Genomic DNA, 18,663 nt, shown 5'->3' on the forward strand with positions numbered 1-18,663 from the left:
TTTTTCATTTTTTAATGAAAATTTAAAATTTTATTTTAAAAAATAATATCTAGTAAAATTGACTGTTGGAGGAGTGACTGTATGATTCTTAGCACACAGATAGATTCATATAAATCATGACCACAATCAGGATTCAGAGCCGTTCCATCACCCCACCCCCCAAAATCCCTTACGTATGTACTTACAGGCACACTTTCTGCTCTAGCCACACAATCACTGTCTGTGTCTGTAGTTTTGGCTTTCTGAGAATGTCATATAAGAGAATCACACAGTGCGTAACCTTCTGAGGATCACTTCTGTCAATCAGTAGAATGCCTCTGCAATTCATTCAAGTTGTTCTGTGTTTCTATAATTCATTGTTTGTATTCCCATATTGTATTTCATTGTATATCCATACAATGATCTCACTCTTAGGTATTTAACCTATGGTCACACAAAAACCTGTGCACAAATGTTTATAACCTCTTTTCATAATTGCCCCAAACTGTAAAACACCTAAATGTCCTTCAATGGCTGAATAGAAAAACAAGACTTTTGTGGTCGGGCATGGTGAGTCATGCCTGTAATCCCAGCACTTTGGGAGGCCAAGGTAGGCAGATTGCTTGAGTCTAAGAGTTCATGACCAACCTGAGCAATGTGGTGAAACCCTCTCTACAAGAAATACATAAATTACCCAGCTACTAAGGAGGCTGAGGTGGGAGGATCACTTGAGCCCCGGAGGTTGCAGCTACAGTGAGCTGTGATTGTGCCACTGCACTCCAGCCCGGGCAACACAGCAAGACCCTACCTTGAAAAAAAAAAAAGAAAAATAAAACTTTGTGATTTTCACTGAGAAAAAATAAATTCTTATTAACTTAGGCACACAAAAAAGTGCAAAATGATTTATTGGTTCATTCATCTAGAAAGGATGGACTTGTTATCTTGCGTGTCTAGATCCGGGCTCGAATGGTGTCTTCAGGTCTCCCTCTGCTTCCCATATTTCTCCCTGTTAAGGTGTGTTGTTTGCCTCTGGAAGATAGGGAATGAACTCACGTAAACTAAGTATTGACTCACATACTTTTAGCACTGTATCTTTTTAAGTCCAGAAAGACAGTGGTCCCTTCTAGTTGCAATAAAAAATTCCCAGAGAAGAAATGTGATTGTTGAGATTGAGTCATGTGCCAATCCCTGAACCAATCTCTGTGGCCAGAGATGCCCTTCAGGTTTCGTGGAGGAAGATCTATTATCAGAAAATGAAAGTAACCAGAAACAAGAGCTATGATTGCATTTCCAGTGGAGGAAGGTGTAGGAACAAAAGCTAAGAAGTGGAAAATCACAAGACTTTACTGGGATACCATGAGTGGTTTGGGTTTGCTCCAGTGCAAGATACTGTTAAGAACAGTTTTAGGATGGAAGGTTGGAAAAATTAAAGTTGGCCGAGGAGCACGGATTTTATTTTTGGACAATAGGGATCCATTTCAGGGTTTTGAGAAGGGTGGCACATGATCAGAGCTGAGGTGTGGGAACATTCATCTGGCAATTGGGCTTTATATGAGTGTGGAGGATGAAATGTAGGAATCTGGATAGCAGTACAGATGTTATAGTCCAGGTAGGAGCAAAGTGAAAGACATTTTGGTAGCAAGCAACAGAAATAAACCCTGATTAGCTTAATTTAATTAAAAGGAGGTAATGAAGGAGAAACAATATAAAATATTGCTTGGGGGCTTTATTAGGCCTTTTACAAATCAAAGTATAAGTTGAGCAGCTAATCTTTGGAAAGGTCATAATGAGGCAACATTCTTGATGAAAGAGAGTCACTATTACATTGGTTTTGAGTCAACAATTCGTGGTCTTTGTGTCTTACCTATCAAGTTTCAAATTCCTAGGAGAGAGAATCTAATTGATCCACCATGGGACAGGTGCCCCTCTCCCCCTTGTATATATTTTTATGACCAGGGAAACAAATAAGTGTTCAGGTACACATAAGGGAGGACTTTTCAAAGATTGGGGCTTATTGTATGTCCGTAGGCACATCCCTCCACCCCAGAAGGGATGTAGTCCTATGAACTGTACTAGTATAGAAGGAAGCCTAGGTTTTTGCTAGAGGAAGGAACATGAATATTTTTCAGTTCATTTAGAACAGACAGTCCAAATGAGCAGCCAGTAGATCGGTTTTATTTCATTTACATTTAAATGAATTTGAATGCCTTTAGCTAAGATTTTCACCACTGTTATCATCTTGCACCTGGCTCATTTTACTCATTGATGTTATCTGCCCAGTCCTGAAAAGCATGAGAGATTTGTATTCTTTCTGATAAATCAACTTGGTGTTTGCCCTGAAGAAAAGCAAGTAGAAATGGAGTAATGGAAGATTAACCAGTATACTGATGGGCCAGATCCCCCTCCTAATGTTCTTACAGCAACAGGAATGTTAGCTGCAGATGTATTGCAATTTATTGTAATTATTTGCATAGGATCTGCCTTTCCCTTAAACTCTAAATTATTGCAGAGAAAGGACAACACAATTTTTACTTACCACTTTATTTCCTATACTTTGCTAGCATAAAGTAGATGTTCAATTAATGTTTATTGAATTGATGTGTTTACTAAGAGTTGAAACCTTTCTATAGATGTCCTTTTGGTATATTTCTTAGTGGATCAAACTCTTAATTTGTGGTCCATAATTTATGGTTTTGGTTTTAGCACTGAAATTTTTACACCACAGGAAACACCTCAGTGCTGGGACAACTGGGATGGTTGGTCACACTACTACTGGATGTCAATCAAAAACAATGTACTACTGGATGTCAATTAAAAAAATGTGCTTATCATAGGCCCCCTTCTAACTCTCATGATGCCACCATGAAACTTCGCAACAATGCTGTGTAGTTGTTATGGATTGAAAGTTTATGTTGAAACCCTAATCCTCAATGTGATAGTATCTGGAGGTGGGGCCTTGGGGAGGTAATTAGGGTTAGATGATGTCATGAGGGTGGGTCCCTTGCAATGGAAATAGTGCCCTTATAAAAAGAGGAAGAGCCAGGTACAGTGGCTCACCCCTGTAATCTCAGCACTTTGGGAGGCCGAGGTGGACAGATCACTTGAGGCCAGGAGACTGAGAACAGCCTGGCCAACATAGCAAAACCCTGTCTTCATTAATAATGCAAAAAATTAGCTGGGCTTGGTGATGCACACTGGTAATTCCAGCTGGTGGGGAGGCTGAGACATGAGAATCTCTTGAACCCGGGAGGTGGAGGTTGCAGTAAGCTGAGATCACGTTGCCGCACTCCAGCCTGGGTGACAGAGCATGACTCTGTCTCAAAAAGAAAAGAAAAGAAAAAGAAAAAGAGGAAGAGACACGAGATAGATCTCTCTCTACCATGTGAGTACACTTTAGGAAGACAGTCTTCTATAAATAGGCAAGAGGGCTTTCACCAAATCTGCTGGTGCCTTGATCTTGAACTTTCCAGCCTCCAGAACTGTGAGATGCAAATATTTGTTAGTTAAGTCACCCACACTGTGGTGGTTTGTTATAGCAGCCTGAACTGGTGAAAACAGTGGCCTTACCCCCACTGACACAGAAGTGAGCTGACTCTCAAATAACTTGATTTCCTTAAGGGTATAAACACCAACAATTGTGGATTTAAAACTCAACTTCAGTTTGCCTGTCTCTAAATCCACTCTTCTCTGCAATTCAGTGTTCCCAGAGTTCAAGGTACTGGGTTATGAATTCTTATCCTCAGGGAGTTGACAGTCTGGGAGAGGTGATAACATTGTTGAGGCTATGAATTACACAAGTCCAGGGGCAGCCTTCATACCAGCTTCATCAAAGATTTGTGTTTTATTTTGACGGTTGTTCTGGCAAATGGTAGTAAAGGGTCTTCAGAAAGAGGTGTCTTTTTAAAATTAGTCCTGAGTGGTTGGGACTAACATAAATAAAGAAGGTGCCCTCTAAGAGGTGTGTGTCACATGAAGAACAGGGGTTGAGAGTGGAAGAGGATGCATCTAACTTGAAGGAGTCAGGTAATACTTTGTGGAGGAGGTATTATTTGCGATGATCGTGAGGGGTGGCCAATAAGCCTGATGCAGGGAATGAACAGGAATTATAGCTGCAGAAAAATAATATGGACAAAGATTTGTGGCCTGGCTTATTGTCCTTCCTCAGCCTTCCTTGTGCTTGGTGTCAAGTAGGGAAAAAGGTGGTCCCGAGGTGGAGATTAAGGTATCCCTTTTTGAATCAAGTCAATAAATGGTGAACATGCTGTGCTCAATGGCAGTTCTGCTGGATAAACATAAATAACAGAAAGGAAGATCTGACCTTTGCTCCTAGTGGGACCAAATGTGTGAATGTGGAATCCTCAGAGACTAGCAGGAGACAATGTACTGCTAAGTGCTGTTGCATGAGGAATGGATTAAAAAATCCGAGAGAGGCCGGGCACGGTGGCTCATGCTTGTAATCCAGCACTTTGGGAGGCCGAGGTGGGCAGATCATGAGGTCAGGAGATTGAGACCATCCTGGCTAACACAGTGAAGCCCGGTCTCTACTAAAAATACAAAAAATCAGCTGGGCTTGGTGGCACGCGACTGTAGTCCCAGCTACTGGGGGAAGCTGAGGCAGGAGAATTGCTTGAATCCAGGAAGCAGAGGTTGCAGTGAGCTCAGATCGCACCACTGCACTCCAGCCTGGGCAACAGAGTGAGACTCCATCGCCCATCCCCCCTCCCACCCTGCCCCCACCCCGCCCCCACCCCCGCAAAAACAAAACAAAACAGAACAAAACAGAACCAAGAGAAGGAAAGATTATTAGGAAACCCCACAACGAAGAAACAGCTTGAAATCAGCCTTGTTAAAAACAAATACTGGGTTTAGACTGAAGAAGATGAGGCAGAAAGGCATTCTGGGTGGGAGGAACAGCATATACTAAGAGATGGGGTTAGGACCAAATGCACTGTGTATTCACAGGGGTGGGGGAAGATAAGGAGATAAAATTAAATATTGTAGAGTTGGAAAAATAAAGAAGTGTGTGGTACCACTGCCCCATTTATCAGAGAAGGCAACCGAGGTGTAGGGAGGTTAAATGAGTGCTGGTGCACCTTAATTCAAAGGCTTTGAAATCCGAAAGATTTTGGTTCAAATAACCAGTTGACTGCTTAAACCAACTAAAATTATTATTTTTTTAATGACAAAAATTCTAAAACATAAAAGTAGCTTAAAGAAGATAGGCACTGAATTCTTTCTTGTGCAAAGGTTGTCTAGGGCTGGTGTGGTATTCCACAGTGTCAGGGACCCAGGCTCTTTCTACCTTGTGGCTCTGCCACCCTCAGCCAGTGGCTTCCACATCATAATTCAAGATGGCTGCTACTGCTCCAGCCATCATATCTGCGTTGCAACTAGAAGGAAGGAGGAAGGAGCAAAGACGGGCTCACCTCCTCCTTTTACAGTACTTCTTATAAGTTATACATATCATATCTTCTCTCTTCCTATTGTCCAGAACATTGTCATAGGGTCATGACTAGCTGCTAGGGAAGCTGAAAATGTAAGCTTTATTATTGGAGGTTCTGTGCCCCTCTAAAAATAGAATTTCTGTTACTAAGGCAGAAGAAAAGAGAGGATATTGATGAACAACCAGAAGTCTCTTGACACCCCATATAGCTTTTCACACCATTATAAAACCCACCTCTGTTTTCTCTCTGTAAAATGAGAAAATCTGCACTTAGTTCTTAGGGTGAGAATTCAGGTAACATATGGGAAGTATCTGGCACACCATTCAACACATATTAGAGGCTAAATACATTTTAGTCCCTTATCCTTAAGTGTTCGCTCTTACTCACATATTCAGGGAGAAAGAACAAGATTCTAGGTCTCCTGATTTGAAAACCAGAGTTCTTCTTTTGTAGTAGCATGGATGAGCAAATATCTTAATTGTTTTCTAGTTTATTTGTTTAATTGATTAATATAAAGATATTTTCCCTGGTCAGGCATGGGATGTGGTGGCTCATGCCTATAATCCCAGCACTTTGGGAAGCTGAGGCAGATGGAGCATTTGAGGTCTGGAGTTTGAGACCAGCCTGACCAACCCCTTCTGTACTAAAAATACAAAAAATTAGCCAGGCGTGGTGGTGCACACTTGTAATCTCAGCTACTCGGGAGGCTGAGGCATGAGAATCACTTGAACCCGGGATGCGGAGGTTGCATTGAGCTGAGGTCGCACCATTGCACTCCAGCCGGGGTGAAGACAAGACTCTGTCTCAAAAATAAATAAATAAATAAAAGATATATTTTCGCCAAATAATACCATATAGAAAAGAATAACATATTAACAATGTAAGTGGAGTTAGGAGTGTTAGAGTCCCATTGGCATATCACACCCAACCTTTCCTCTCTGCCTTTGAGTTACCTCACTGGATGTCTAGTAGTAATTCACAGAGCACAGGTAGACACCCACTGGACAGAGAGACAAAGTAGGGCTCATCATCAAAAGCAAAAACAAAAGAAAACAAAAAGAGAGCTGAGACTTTCGTTCGTTCCATGAATTTGCATTGAGCCTCTACTCTATACCAGGTACTATTCTAGGTTCTTCAAGGGAGAAAAAGCAGGGGAAAGAAAAACCAGGCAAAATCTCTGCTTTTATGAGTTCTATATTCCAGTATGCAAATATCCAGAAATTCTAGAATAAAAATCACACCTGGAATTGAATGTCAATTGATCCATATCATCTCATTATATAGTTTTTGGTAGGAAGAGCAACATGCATGCACATCTGTCCCTTTGAGATCTTGAATAATTTGGCAGCATAGGCACAGGTGATTGAGTGAGCTTGGAAATGCTGGTCATGCTACATACATTTTTTTCTGCTGTTTTGGATTAGAAGCTCATTATGTGAGCTGGTTCCACTGGCTCTTGTGCCAGCCAGTTCAAAGTGGTTAGGTGAGCCATAGTCATGAGAGGTTAATGGTGACATCTTTGGTGCTATTTTAACAGTTCTGGTAATATAAATACTACCCAGAATTTCCAGATTCCTCATCCCAGGTTCCTGAGAAAACTCCAAATAGAGGGAAAAAGAGCAGCCTGCGATTTGAAGAACCACTTTATTAATGGTCATTCAGAGTTCCAATAACTCCCAATAAAGTAGAATTAGGACATGCATCTTAGACCCTACTCTATATGCCCTGCTCCTAGTTGAAATCTTTGGCCAGCTGTGTCAAAGGTTCAGGTATGCTGTCTGGAGTTGGGAGGAGGAGAGCCATATTTACAGGAAAGAGCTTTGTCCTAACTTACCTCAAGTTTTAGACATAGAGGTTGTATTACAAAAGACAGCATGTAGGGTCCTGTACTTAACGAGTCACCGTTGACTCAGGTGTGCTCCCTTAATAGAGTTGGAAGCCCAGGCTGGCACATGGATTACAGCCTTTGTACCATAGAAGCTTCACCCACCAGTAAGCCCAGTCCAGGGGATGCTGTGAGCTCTGAACTATCAGATGAGCTCCTCCGCTCTCCTTGGGGTAGGGCCTAGGTGAGCTCTCGTTGCCTCCCTTGCAGGACTGGAATTAGAAGCCAAAATGATTCTCCAGCATTTAAAAGAAAGCTTTTGACCCAAAATTTTAGGAGGAAGACGACAATTATGTGAAACCATGACAACTACTGCTACCCCTACTATCGTTTAGCAGACACCCATAATGTGCTAAGCACTCTGCTGGCCGTTATCATGTTCTGTATCTCATTAGACATCATTTAATGTGATCCCTATAATTACCCAGTGACATGGCTGTTATGACCTCACTTTTACAGAAAAGGAAACAAATCTGACTCTCAGAACTGAGGATACTTGCCTGAGGTTGAAAGCCACAAAACTGAATTCTAACTCAGGCTATCCAATTCTTGCAATATTGCCTCTTGGCAGTTGTTGCACCAGAATCGAATATTTAGTGTGCAGGATCCTAGAGACCTATGTCTGCTCATTCATTTGTTCATTTATTTCACAGGTACTTTTAAGATGCGGCTTAAAAGTCAGGACATGGCCGGGCGCGGTGGCTCAAGCCTGTAATCCCAGCACTTTGGGAGGCCCAGACGGGCGGATCACGAGGTCAGGAGATCGAAACCATCCTGGCTAACACGGTGAAACCCCGTCTCTATTAAGAAATACAAAAAACTAGCCGGGCGAGGTGGCGGGCGCCTGTAGTCCCAGCTACTCGGGAGGCTGAGGCCGGAGAATGGCGTGAACCCGGGAGGCGGAGCTTGCAGTGAGCTGAGATCCGGCCACTGCACTCCAGCCTGGGCGACAGAGCGAGACTCCGTCTCAAAAAAAAAAAAAAAAAAAAAGTCAGGACACACCCTCTTCTAGGTGTTTTAGAGTTGTAGTGATCAGAACAAAGACCCCTGCCCTTATCGAGATTTTTATTTTCTGTCCTAAAATCATTAAAATTCAGTATTGCTCAGCTAGTACAACTAGCATTATTTTGTTAATTGGCCACAATAGAATTTGTGTTAAAGAGTAAACAATACTTTTCTCCTTATAAAAATCCCTTTCTTTTTTCTGTTTCTTTATGCTGTGGTTTCTGAGCCCGTTTTAGTGTATCTCTATGTTGGAGTTATTATTTTTCTCCCTTGACTTTTTTTTTTTTTTGAGACAAGAGTTTCGCTCTGGTTGCCCAGGCTGGAGTGCAATGGCACAATCTCTGCTCACCACAACCTCCACCTCCTGGGTTCAAGCGATTTTCCTGTCTCAGCTACGTGAGTAGCGGGGATTATAGGTGCCCACCACTACGCCCGGCTAATTTTTGTTTTTTTTAGTAGAGATGGAGTTTCACCATGTTGGCCAGGCTGGTCTCAAACTCCTGACCTCAGGTGATCCACCTGCCTTGGCCTCCCAAAGTGCTGGGATTATAGGAGTGAGCCACTGCACCTGGTCTTCTCTGCCTTGACATTTAAGTCTTGGCTCTGCTGTCAAGCCTTTTTAATTGTTCATGGGGAACCGGAAACCACCAATGAGTACTGTATATGAAATTGAGCACCAGAGCAAAGAGAAAGGTGCTGCCATCGAAAGACAGCACAAGGATGTTCAGAGGAAGAAGAGAACGAGGAGGTGAATGAGTTGGGAATTGAAAACTGGCAAAAGTAGAGTGAAGTTGTACTAAAGAGGGATGAGGATGCATTTGTGCCCATGAGGGAGTAGTTAATGGAAGATGAGAAAGCACTAAGACAGACATCAAAGTTGAAGGGATTTGCAAACACCAGGAGAATGCTTGTAAGAGAAAGAAAAAAAGCCTCTAAAAATGAACGTGTCTTGAGAATTGAAAAGAGGTTAAAGAAAACGGCAACTGTGTTTTCAAAAACATGTAAATTAAATGACAGACTAAGAAACTGTGACACCTCAAGCAGTTCAAGGAGGCATTTAAGGGACACTGTGATTCAGGAAATGTCCCTGGGAACTTCAGAAATGGCAAAGCAGATGGAAAATTAACCAAAAATTGAGAAACACTAAATGGGTTATGGTGGCATTTGTGAATCAGTAAGAGAATTAAAGTCTAAGGGAAAATAGTGAATAATAAATACATCTAGAGAACATCTCAAATAATTCGATTTTGGAAGTTAAAGGAGACTTTTGACTATAAGGCAAAAGAGATAAAATAGAAATCTGGAGGAATGAGATATTTTAAGTCATAGTTAAAGAAACTTATGCAGCCCATTATGGTTGGCTGTTCACACAAGGACAGAGGGATTCTGGAAATGAGTATACTAAATGGCAAGGGGAAGCATGGTTTTAAAAAGCATTGCATTTGTAGTAGGGTGTTAGAAAATATGACAGGGTGGAAAAAGAGTGAAAACTACATGGAAAATTTGCATCAATGTAACTACTGTTTATTAATAGCTATATGCCAGTCATTGTGCTAGGCATTTTATATGAACTATGAAGTTAGGTTAAACCATATGAAACTGTCATGGCTAGTTTATATGGTTTAACTTAATCCATTTTTACAAAAAAAGGAAATGGAGGCTCAGTAGATTTTAAATATGCTGCCCAAGGTGCCAGGTACTGTCTCACTGTAAAGCCTCTTCTCCTTCCTTGATGTCATGAAACCTTGACAACATAGAAGCAGCAAGTTATTCTTTTATTCATTCTGCACATGTTCAGCACCAGCTTTGTGCCACACACCCTGTTTAGCACTAGAAATATAATACTAAACAAGGCAGATGAGGTCCCTGCTTCCATGATTACAGTCTACCAGTTAAAAACAAAAGTAAAGGCACAAAGACAGTCTAGAATAGCTGTCCATTAGGAATAAAATGCGAGTCACGTGCAACTTAAATTTTTTGGTAGCCCATTAAAAAAGTGAAGAGAGGCAGATAAAATTAATTTTAATAATATATTTTATTTAACCCAACATGTCTAAATGAACATGAAATCAACCTAAAATTATTTATGAGACCTTTTACTCTTGAAAAATACAGGCTTCAAAATTCTGTTTGTAGTTTTACATGGATGACACATTTCAATTCAGACTAACCACATTTCAAATGCTCAATAGCTACATGTGGTTGGTGGCTATGTAATGTGATAGTAGGCCTAGAGGGAATTGGACAATTCTGGCCCCATTTCTTTTCAATCATAATATAGGAAATATTGCCTGCCTATTTTTCAGTGTTATCTCTGATCACCATGCATCACCATTCATAGAGCACAAAACACAAGGGGAAGAGAAATGTTTATTTCACCTGGACTTCAACGTCATACACTTAACACTGTAAATACCAGAGGAAATGTGTATATATATGTACATATTTTATGTATTTTATATATGTAATATGTAAACATATATATTTATATATATATATATATATATATTTAGTGTTGTGTCATTGACAATAAAAAACAGCTTAGCACTTTACCACCAGTGACTGACAACACAGAAGTGGTCTTGGCAAATCACTAGAGTCTTCCCCTTCTCTATCTGCCAGCATGCTTCTATGTACTTATTGCTCCTGACGGAGATATTGAAGCTGTAATTTGAGGCTTAGAAGCAGTCAGAATTTCTGACATTTTATCTGACCACTAAAGCTTTATGATCAATTTTGTAGAGATAAGCAAAACAATGATAATATTTTACTGTTTAATACAAGTGCTCAGCAGGTGTTAATGGGAACTGATCAATGTGGTGTAAAATGGTATTTCCCTAGGTAAATAACTCTGCTCTGGAGCAAGTTTAAATGGGAAGAAAGCCCATGGAAATATGGATTGCCCTTTCTAGAAATTGGATGGGGGAATTGAAGGTAATAGGTACTTGCTCCCTGCCAACTTCATAATGAAATTACTGTTCAGCAGAAATTTCTGTTAGAGGTTGTTTTTCCCCCCCTCCCAAGGGACTGAAGACTTTTAATAGAAAAAGAAAGACAATATTAACATTAAGTATATGGAGTCATTTGCCCAGAATATTGAATCTTAAAGGAATACAGAAAAATCTGAAGCATGAGGATTTCTGCATAGTTGTTTTCATATAATCTGAAGAAGACTGTTTGCATCTCAATAATCACTCTGCTAATTCCATCTGATTTTACTACAAAATGGAAGAAAAGGGAACAAGTGGAGAACATGGAGATGGGAAATTAAAGAAGGAGATTTTAAGTAAATTAAACTGGCAAATCCAAAGAAAGGTGCTCAACTGCGTCTGCTACCTTCTTGATTAAAACAATCACTGTGTTGGCTGGGCGTGGTGGCTCACACCTGTAATTGCAGCACTTTGGGAGGCTGAGGCAGGTGGATCATTTGAGGTCAGGAGTTCGAGACCAGCCTGGCCAACATGGTGCAACCCTGTCTCTACTAAAAATAGGAGAATTAGCCGGAAGTGGTGGCAGGTACCTGTAATCCCAGCTACTTGGGAGGCTGAAGCAGGAGAATTGCTTGAACCTGGGAGGCGGAGGTTGCAGTGAGCTGAGATTGCACCGCTGCATCCAGCCTGGGTGACAGAGTGAGACCCCGTTTCAAAAAGCAAAAACAAACAAAAAACCCCAAAAAAAGTTGCTGTGACATTCAGTTCATGTTATGTAACCTTGTGAATGGCTCTCCCCAGGACCAAGTGTCTATATCAAAACCAAAGCATTTATTCCCTAATCCAGCATTTCCAAACAGATAATAAACTGGATATTTCCAAATTTCTTGATAATTTCCTAAATTTTTCACTTTTCCCACATTTGGGACACTAGGTAGACTCAACCTGAACTACATTCACCCCAAAGTGTTGGATAATTGAAACCTGGCTTAAGATCTCATTGTACTCAATAAGAAACACCTCAGTGAGTTGGTCACCCTAATTATGAACTTAGGGCAGCAGGTACAGAGTGACTGGTAACTTACCTTCTGCTAGCTGAGGTCAAGGCCACTGGTGGTCTTTGTCAGTTGTTTTTGTATTGAAATTCCATTGCAGTTGCCTGCCTATCTGTCCAGTCTCTTCATTCCAACTGTTGCTTTCTTTGACCGTTGTCTCTATTCCTTGCTTGGGTTACTACAAAGCCTCATCTGTTTGCCCATCTGCATCTTACAAACTTGCAATTAAAGTCTAAAGGGAAATAGTGAATAATAAATTTGTCTAGGATGAAGTCTAAACTCCATAGTACAGTCTATATAGTACTTACTTACCTGACTCCTGCGTCTGTCTCTAGCTTCCTCTCCCAAGTTGCTTTCCCACTTGCCCCCCACTTCCCTGCCATTCTGAACTGACTGCAGCTCATTGAACATGTCATGGTGTTTCAGGATTCTCTGCCTTGGACTTTGCATTTTCTCCATGTGCATGAGCAAGAACTGCTCAACTTTTCCTTCCTCTTACTTCTCAGCACAACCCAAATCCCTTCCAGTTTGTTTCCTTATTCCAGTCATGGAATCACCATAGAATCAGCCACTCCTTCTCTTATGCTTTCCAACAACTTAGTCGAAATCTCTATTTTTACACTTACTATTCTTTGTTACATTTATTTTGTGTGTGTCTCTCTCTCCAATCTTGAAAAATTAAGTATTTTTGGTCATTTTTGTATCATTTTCCTAGCATAGTTCTGCTACAGGGTGTGATATATAGGAGGTACTCAAACATGCCTAATGGATGGAAGAATAGATGAATATATTAATGAATGTATTGATGGATAGATGGATGAATGGATGGATTAATGAGTGGATGGATGAATGCACTGATGGATGGATAGATGAATGGACAGGTAAATGTATTGATGATGGATGGATAGATGAATGACTGCATTGACAGATGGATGGAAGGATAGATATATAGATGGTTGAATGTATGGATGGGTGGATGTCCCTTTGGTAATGATCTGTCAGTATACTCAGTTGTCAGACATTAACTGAGCCCCCACAGTATGCCAGACAATGTGACAGAGCTAAAAATAACCATGGGAAACAGAACCAAAATGTCAGCTCAAAAAATAAAAACAGCTTAACTTAGGCTCAATTAGTTACTTTGAAAGCCTGCTAATAATGAGGAATTTGACTCCAGTTCTCCACTAAACACTCAGTCCATGAAAATGTCTTCTTTAGAGTCTCAATAAGGAGTGTGAGGTGGAGCACCCCTAGTTGTGTGTATCTGGACCATGTTCATTTAGTTCATCAAACTCGGGCCAGGAAACATCAAAGGGAAGAAGGAAGAGAGAATAAAAAGTTTCAATTGTTTAGATAATGAATGGTTTTTAAGCCATGAACAAAAATGTTCAAGTCCCCTCAAGTGCAGAGAAGCATTTTCACTTCTGCCCCTATTGGCCGCAAATCTGAGTGTATTGCTCCTCTACTTAAAATCTTTCCTGGCTCTCCGTGACCTTCTGAACAAATCCAAACCCTTCAGTGTGTCCATTATGATCTGGCTTCAGGGATCCTCTGCAGACTCATCCCACTGCACATAATATAACCGTCAGCTTTACTAAGCCGTTTCCTACTTCCTCTAGCCTGTGTTACTACCTTTGCTGACTCTTTACTTAAGATGATCCCTCTGCCCAGAATGCGTTCTCCTGCCTCAACCCCTTCACCCATTAAGATTCCCTGGGAAGCCCTCCCCAGATTCCCCAGGTTGAGTTAGGGACCCTTTTGTCTGTGTTCTTTCATCTTCTTACATTTACTCTCCATCAGTGAATAAGTGGCATTATAGGTGCTGTCATTGTTTATGTGTCTATGTCATTGAATTATAAGAATGTGGGTAAGAGAGAAGACAAATACTGTGTTGTTTTTTTTTCTGTATCTGGAAGACTTACTATAAGCCCTGACTTATATACCAGGCATACAGTAAATAGTTGTTAAATCAAGAAAATACCTTTCGGGCAGGCGTGGTGGCTCATGCCTGTAATCCCAGCACTTTGGGAGCCAGAGGCAGGCAGATCACCTGAGGTCAGGAATTCAGAACCAGCCTGGCCAACATGGTGAAACCCTGTCTCTACTAAAAATACAAAAATTAGCTGGGTGTGGTGGTGGGCACCTGTAACCCCAGCTACTCGGGAGGCTGAGGCAGGAGAATCACTTGAACCTGGGAGGTGGAGGTTGCAGTGAGCAGAGATTGTACCAGTGTACTACAGTCTGGACTACAGAGTGAGACTCCATCTCAAAACAAAACAAAACACAAACAGACAACAACAACAAAAAACCTTTCTAGGAAATGATAAGAGATACCCCAAATAAACCAAATAGAATAGTGATTATCCTTTGTTCCTTCTAGAATAGCAGTGTTTTAGTTTTCTGTTTGTTAAAGTATTTGATTGCAGAGAACTTGAAGAATACAAAGATACATAAAAGAAAATGAAAAATACCTGTAACCCTTTTAGACATAGATAAGCTCAGTTTTTATTCTCTTTTCTGCTTCTTTAACATTAAGTAGTAAGCGTTTTCTCTGTATTATCAATTTGTCTTCAAAAACATGATTTTCAATGACCCAGATAGTCTACTGAATAAATACACAATATTTGCTCTTTTCCTTTTCCCCAATTTCTTCACTTTGTCCTTGGAAACCAAATTCTCCCCCATACAACACCACCGTCAGTCTCTTCTGCACCATGCTGGTCCGGGGATGTACGTGTGACCCAATAGGCCATTGTCTCTTTTTGAAATTTCTTGTAGCCTAGTTCTCTTCTTCTTCTTCTCCTTCTTCTTCTCCTTTTCCTTCTCATTCTTCTTCCTTCTTCTTCTTTCTTCTTCTCCTGCTTCCTCCTCCTTCCTCTTTCTTCTTCTTCTTTTTTTCTTTCTTTCTTTCTTTTTTTTTTTTTTTTTTTAACTTTTTAGCATCTCTGGATGTTAATGGAATATGAAGCAAGAGACACAGTATCTTTCTGGGAAAGTCTTTGAATGCTTCAATCCACCATATTATATTTATCTTGTGTCTGCTAAGTGGCCACCACCATGTTGTCTCAGATGTCTTTAATGACATCACCTTTTTCTCAAACTGCAAGGAGAATGGAACCCTTGGGAAACCTCTCACCTGAAATCTGGGAGATGAAGTCTGCCTTGGCTCCCTGAGTTCAGCCTGAGTACAGGCCAAGGTGGCTTTGAGGAGTGATGAGGATATAAATGTTGTAAGGCAGACAGACGTTACCTGCAATGAAAACACCTAGACTAAAAGTTAAGTTTATACATGTTACATAGGTAGATTCTAGGAGTCATCCTTGATGCCTCTTTCTCCCCTCCCCTCATCTAATCTTTCACTAAATACCTCCTAAATATCTCTCCACTCAGTCTTGTTTGCTGTTGCTTTTTCTCTTCCTTCTTCTCTTCTTTGGCCACAACCAGAGTCAAAGCCACCATTATCTTTGACCTGGATTATAAGAATAGCATAAGTAGTCCCCCTGTACCTGCTCTGGTTCCCCTCCAATCTGTTCACTACACAGTCTTCAACTAACATGATCTGTTACCTCTTTGATGTCACCCTTGCTTCTATGTCTTCCCATAGTTTTTTTTTTGTTTGTTTGTTTGTTTGTTTGTTTGTTTGTTTTTCTGAAACGGAGTTTCACACTTGTTGCCCAGGCTGGAGTGCAATGGCAGGATCTCAGCTCACCGCGACCTCTGCCTTCCGGGTTCAAGCGATTCTCCTGCCTCGGCCTCCTGAGTAACTGGGAATACAGGTGTACACCACTATGCCCAGCTAATTTTTTTGTATTTTTAGTAGAGATGGGATTTCTCCATGTTAGTCAGGCTGGTCTCGAACTCCCGACCTCAGGTGATTCTCCTACCTCAACCTCCCAAAGTGCTGGGATTACAGATGGGAGCCACCGTGCCTGCACCTTCCCATGGTTTTAAGACAGACATTTAACATAGTCTCTAAAATCCTGCACTTTCTGTTCCTATTCATCTTCTCAGCCTCGCCTGATCTCACATTTTCTTGTCTTTCTCTGCTTCAGCCTCACTGGTCTGCATTCAGTTCCTTATATGCACACCACGGAGTCTTTGTACGTGTTGTCTCTTTTGCTGGTTTGTGTCTTTTCTTGCCTATGAATGCCAACTCATCATTCAGATCAAGCTGCACTTCCTCAGCCTTGCCTCACCCCTATTTCACTTTCTTATAGCATACTCTCCTCTCCCTTGTAGCATTTGTCATAAATCTGTGATTAATCAATTAATGTCTATCCTCCCCCTTAGACTCTAAACTTCATGAGGGTAGGAATCATGTTCATTTTCTTATTTACCCTGAATCAACTAGCTGAGTCCTGGCATGTAGCAAATGCTTAATATATATTAGTTGAATAAATAATGAATAATGGAATGTCATTTTTTCAACACTGAATGCCATGTGGTTTATGAGCAAGCAGCTTCCTTCAGGGAAGCTTGTTAGAGTATAATAGAATGTGCTTTCAGATCTTCCTGTAAGAAGATCATTTGAATATAGGTCTATGGATCTGGCAGCACAAAAAACTTACATTCCACGTGTTAATTACAGTCAATTATTAAAGCATGGTCAACTAGCAATGGTTGCACGGGTATTAATACTTCTACAGAGAGGCTTCTTGTGATGAATATAGCTTTGTAAGTTTATAATTTTTCAGTATTCCATTAATGGTGGCATCTACTTAATTGTTTGATTGCTGTAATTATTTCCTAAAATTTTGTCTTTCTGTCTTCCCCTTTCTAGATTTATGGTCAATGTTACATGGGATGGCAAAGACTTATCCTTCACTGAGGAAGGCTACCAGGTGCATCCCAGGCTGGTGGTGATTGTGCTGAACAAAGACCGGGAATGGGAAAAGGTGAGCATCCTTCTGTGTGCTGAATGCAGGGGAAGGAAGAAAGCATGGGCAATAAAGGGGCTCACAGTGCTTCTTTCTCCCACGCATTTCCTATTGAGCTGCTCTAGATCCCATCTCACAGCCGAGAGCACGTCTTTCTTGCAACAAGGCCGACTAAATGTTTAAGGTGCAATTGGAATGCTTTCCCTGGGTGAACTGTGGTAATTGTGTGATGTTCTCTATGTCTGTTCTCAAATCCCAGTAGGATAGATCTGAACTTAGGATAATTTAAAGACAGTGAAGTTTGGGTTGCAGCATTACACTAGTAAGTATTGACTATATAGCAATGATCACACAAGTTTGCCTAAACTTCCTAATTGTGTGCCATAGTCATTGCCATATGAATGAACCCTCTGTATTTTCATGTACTTAGTCTTTCGCTTTAAATAAACTCATTTTAAAAACTTAAATGTATAACTTCTGTAAATCATGAGTTAGAGAGGGAGGTTATTTTTCTTATAAAGCATATTTTCAACTACATGTATATTAGCTATTGAAAAATACAAAAAAAACAGTGTGCAAAGAAAAAAGTCATCATCTTACGTACCATACATGTTGTGACCTGGGTCAGAGAGGAGAGACATCACAGGAAATTTACAGATGATCTCACACATGCAATGACAATATCTGGTCCAGCTGCCCTCCCTCCTCCTCCATAATTAAATGCTTAAGTTAGTCGCTACAATTTCTTTTTTTTTTTTTTTTTTTTGAGACAGAGTCTTGCTCTGTTGCCCAGGCTGGAGTGCAGTGGCGCGATCTCGGCTCACTGCAAGCTCCGCTTCTCGGGTTCACGCCATTCTCCTGCCTCAGCCTCCTGAGTAGCTGGGAGTACAGGCGCCCGCCACCGCGCCCGGCTAATTTTTTTGTATTTTTAGTAGCGACGGGGTTTCACCGTGGTCTCGATCTCCTGACCTTGTGATCCGCCCGCCTCGGCCTCCCAAAGTGCTGGGATTACAGGCGTGAGCCACCGCGCCCGGCAGTCGCTACAATTTCATATAAAGACTAGAATAAAAGAGATCAGAAAGCCTATGTTGTTATGTTGTAATCTTATTTTTTTGTTTTTTTGTTTTTGACAATCATTGCATGACCTCTGAACTACTTTAGCATCTTGAAATTTATCGTCACTTAGTACATCAAATGGAGGCCTGAGTGACCCTAGAGGGAAGGAAGATATAGGATGTGCTGTGGGAGACATAATGTAATTGACTGAAATCAGGGGGAAATACTATGCAAACAAAAGCATTGACTTTGGGGAGACAATGACAGATTCCTAGAAAAGAACAGTGAGGAGGAAGCTTAGGAAAGTTTTGCATGCTACACCCAACAGCTGTAAAATGCACAGCCTTTCAAGTGCACATGGGAAATCCACCAAAGTAGACTACATTCTGGAGCATAAAACAAAAGTCTCAATGTGTTTAGAAGAACTGAAAT

At 40.9% G+C, this 18,663-nt stretch overlaps 1 protein-coding gene across 2 annotated transcripts in view; it reads left to right on the top strand.

Annotated features, from left to right (window-relative positions):
* Positions 1-18,663, top strand: part of GRIN2A (glutamate ionotropic receptor NMDA type subunit 2A) — a 421,161-nt gene that overhangs the window by 275,083 nt on the left and 127,415 nt on the right. For both annotated transcript variants that reach the window (XM_050774166.1, XM_050774165.1), the window contains one exon: positions 17,079-17,193. In XM_050774166.1, coding sequence (XP_050630123.1) covers positions 17,079-17,193 — 115 coding nt within the window. The remainder of the gene's footprint in view (positions 1-17,078; positions 17,194-18,663) is intronic.

The sequence above is a fragment of the Macaca thibetana genome, chromosome 20 (genome assembly GCF_024542745.1).
Source record: "Macaca thibetana thibetana isolate TM-01 chromosome 20, ASM2454274v1, whole genome shotgun sequence".
Lineage (NCBI taxonomy): Eukaryota > Metazoa > Chordata > Mammalia > Primates > Cercopithecidae > Macaca > Macaca thibetana.